This window comes from Vicia villosa, unplaced genomic scaffold (genome assembly GCF_029867415.1).
Source record: "Vicia villosa cultivar HV-30 ecotype Madison, WI unplaced genomic scaffold, Vvil1.0 ctg.000041F_1_1_1, whole genome shotgun sequence".
Taxonomy (NCBI): Eukaryota; Viridiplantae; Streptophyta; class Magnoliopsida; order Fabales; family Fabaceae; genus Vicia; species Vicia villosa.
Window position 1 is genome coordinate 1136263 of NW_026704972.1, and position 3656 is coordinate 1139918.

The window sequence follows — 3656 nt, forward strand, 5'->3', positions numbered from 1 at the left end:
ATTTTCAAAATGTGAGACCAAATGTTAAAGAGTGTTGAAAAAAAGACTGTTCTTAGCACTCTTCAACAACAACAAAAGATGGTTTCATTCATTCACTAATGTGTTATAAGACCAACAGAAGGATGTGTATAGCTAGGTTGCTCAGCCACTTGAACTTATACAGCAACAGCAGTGCAAGTTGTGTCCATATGCATCTGCTTCATTGCTTATCAGAATTAAAAGGCGCAATCAATGAGTGCAGTACATATACCTCTCTGATTTTAATCAAATCAGAAAAATGAAAGGAAAAAATACTGCATATCACTCAACAAACTACATGTCATGAAACACCCATGTAGTTCAAAAAGAATTGATACTAGTTTATTCAGTGTGATGCAGGGAAAGATAGTAAGTTGTTCTTCAAGTCATGTCTGGTTGAGGTCAAAGCATAAAACTACCTTAGTCCTAAAGATCACATAGATGGGTCAAAATAGCTTCTTGTAGTACAAGGTACATGTAGATGCCATTTTCAGACACAATACTCACACCCTTCAGGAAGGCCCTCAATGATAAATCATGCAACAGCCAATTCTAAGTTATCTATTACTGAGAGAAGTGTTCACAATTACAATGAACTACACTATAAAATTTTGTATTATCGGTATTATATGCATAACTGAAAAACAAACCATCTTGATCGTATCTATAGGTTTTTCTTGAGACTGGATGTAGAAAAGGATGATCTCGATTTTTGATTGGGCTTTCTTGTTTTGTTGCCATCAGGATTGGAACTTCTAATAATGAAAAGAAAAGTCTCAACAAGCATGGCACCCACCAACCCAAGAATTCCTCCAGCAGCATTCTGAAACCATAGATAAGAAAAAGATGAGAATTCAATGTAAAGAGGGGATGTGAAGCAATCTATATGGTATGCTATAATTTGGACTTTTTGGTGGTCTCGTAAGTAGAAGGCGTTCAACTTAGTTTCTTAGGATGTGGATAAATTGAAAGCTTGGAGTTGGCTTATTGAGAGACTATCTGGTTTTAGATACTTAGTTTCATCTTCGTTGACAAATAGTCTAATACTGATGCTTGTTTAGGTGTTTATAAAAATTTTGGCATATAGTTTAATATGTTAGATATTATTTTTGTTCTTTGGTGTTTATGAAACTTTTTTAGCTTATAGAAAAATGTAATGTAAAACAGATTTTAGACAATACCATGGCAGGACTGTGATCAAACAGAGCTCTAAATGCGGCAAATCCAACAAGATAGCCAGTAAACATTGTAACAATAACATGCAAACCTGGAAAAAAATCAAGAAACAAAATCAAACAAAAAATTGAGAGGGGAAAGACATCTCCTACCAGATGCAATGCAGGCATAAACTGCTTCTGTATGACAACGGAGAAACTACATCCGGTAGCAAGTCGCGCACCTAGAAACTAGAGAGGGGAAAACTCCATATATATTTGCAATACGAATTCAGTTTATTTACTTTGGCATAATAGAAAATATTAAAGGGACTATGTCTTCAGTTATATCAATACTCACAATCAATGGGGAAAGTGTATAAATATCATCATAACGGTAAGCTTATTAAGTTATCCAAATATAGGTATAACTATCAAAAGTGAACTAAAAAAGCAAAACTGCAGCAGTGAATTTAAATGATATTCAAGTGTTTGAGCATCCTGCTCCTACATATAACATAACAAGAACTGTAAATCTGTTATAGCACAAAGATAACTAACATAATCCAACAGTACCACCAATATGCTAACATAAAGTAAAATGTTTACAATCTCATTACCAATGCCAGGCATGAAGTGTCGTATCCTCAATGCTTGAAGATGGTCATCAAGGATGAAATGCAATAAAATGCAATGACTCCTTGTCACATCCAATTCCACATACATGTTTTATTTTCTTTCTATTTCATTACAAATATCACGTTTTCATGTTAAGTTCAATTAAGAACTTCATATGAACAAATAAACTCCATTACCATGAAAACACCCAATAAAACAGAACAGTTAACAACATTTGAATTAAAATTTTGCAGCCGCACTAATACTAATAACTGTTGAAAACAAACAAAAAAAACCTGTGACCAAACTGCATTACAATGTATGGCACACTTGGTTCCGCAAAAATGTAAGGTACTAAAAAATAAGGTCATTGAGCAAAACAAGCTACTCGATCCAGCAGTGTCTAAGCTCATCCAGTAACTTGCTCAATTAGGAGCAACATCTTGTCCGCATCATTATGACTCTCGTATGACTCGATAACGAAATCCAATATCTAAATTATTAATGTTGATGTTTTAGAGTTTTAGATAAAGGAGGGAGAAGAAGAAAAAAAGAATTTGAATCGTTTTTTATGGTTTAATGTGATTTGATACAAAAGACCATGTTATTCTAGAGTAAGAGCAAGATATGATATGATACTTTTCATATCAGCTAACTCGTATAGTTTTCTTTTGCAGCCATTAAAGGCATTTCAATACATAGTGTGACTTCAGCTTCAAAGAAGATTCATACTATAATTGAAGAGGTCAGTTGTTTGTCCATGCAATCTCTCGATCTCATGAAATATATGGCTATAATGATCTTTTTCCAATTTGTTTCTTTTAAAGTGTATTATGTTAGTGGTGGTGACTTGTTTGATATTACGTTACATCACAAACTATAGTGGACATATTTTCTTGTGTTTGATAACAAACAGTTAGGAGTCGAAATCTTTATTCCCACTTCATATCTCTTCCATTGGCCATACTTCCCTAATTAGTTCTAAACTAATCAATTTGCAAAACACAATTTTGGGAAATGACGATTCTTGCATAGATGAGAATCTTGACACTGACTCCAATGAGGCTGAGGATACTACTTATAACAAAGAAGGGGATCAACGGTCAAAAGAAATTACTGATGTTGCAGTTGAACTTAAAGTTGATGATGACAGTAAATCAGTTAAACTTAATAATACTAGCATACCACTAGTCAGTTACGCACCTAAAGCATCCAAGGCTTCCACTTAATCTAGTATGGGAACAATTTGTTTTTCAATGTTTTAAATGCGTAAAAGATTGTGAAATGATCTCCATCGTGTAATCAACTCATCAGCCGCACTAATACTAATAACTATTGAAAACATACAAAAAATCTTCTGTCCAAACTGCATTACAATCTTTTTAGTGATATGTCAAGCAGGCTACTAATGAAAGAACCTTGTTCATTTTACCAATAACTAACTACACATAAAACTTGATTGATATGCTAAATGCTTATTCATAGTAGATAGAAAAAGTGAAGAAGAATTTACCAAATCCTAATTGATCTTTGTAAGAAGAGAAAGGCTCCTGAACATCTTCCTTTGGTGCAATATCCTTAACAAGTTCCTTATATGCTTTCCTCTCAGCTAAATCTTCCAACTTTTTTAACCTTGCTTTCAATTCTTCACTCTTCATACCAAATGATCAACAAAAAAAAAAAAGAGTTTAATTATATCCTAAGATCAATTTTTGAAACCGGAAAAAAAAAACAAAATCAGAAAATTAATTTCCGAATATGAGAACTATGAAAAACAAAAAGGGCGATGAAATTAGGGTTTGACCTTTTCTCTGGGTTTAGGGCTTGAGAAGAGGAAGCTGGTACCGGATAAGAGTGGTTTCAATT

At 33.5% G+C, this 3656-nt stretch overlaps 1 protein-coding gene across 1 annotated transcript; it reads right to left on the reverse strand.

Moving 5' to 3' along the window:
- Positions 1–338: 338 nt before the first annotated feature.
- LOC131622708 (uncharacterized) lies at positions 339–3651 on the reverse strand (the record flags this gene model as incomplete). Its single annotated transcript, XM_058893747.1, has 4 exons — positions 339–841; positions 1200–1285; positions 3304–3442; positions 3595–3651. Coding segments are annotated over 4 exons (441 nt in total), but the record flags the coding sequence as incomplete, so codon positions are not given.
- Between the last annotated feature and the right edge of the window lie 5 nt (positions 3652–3656).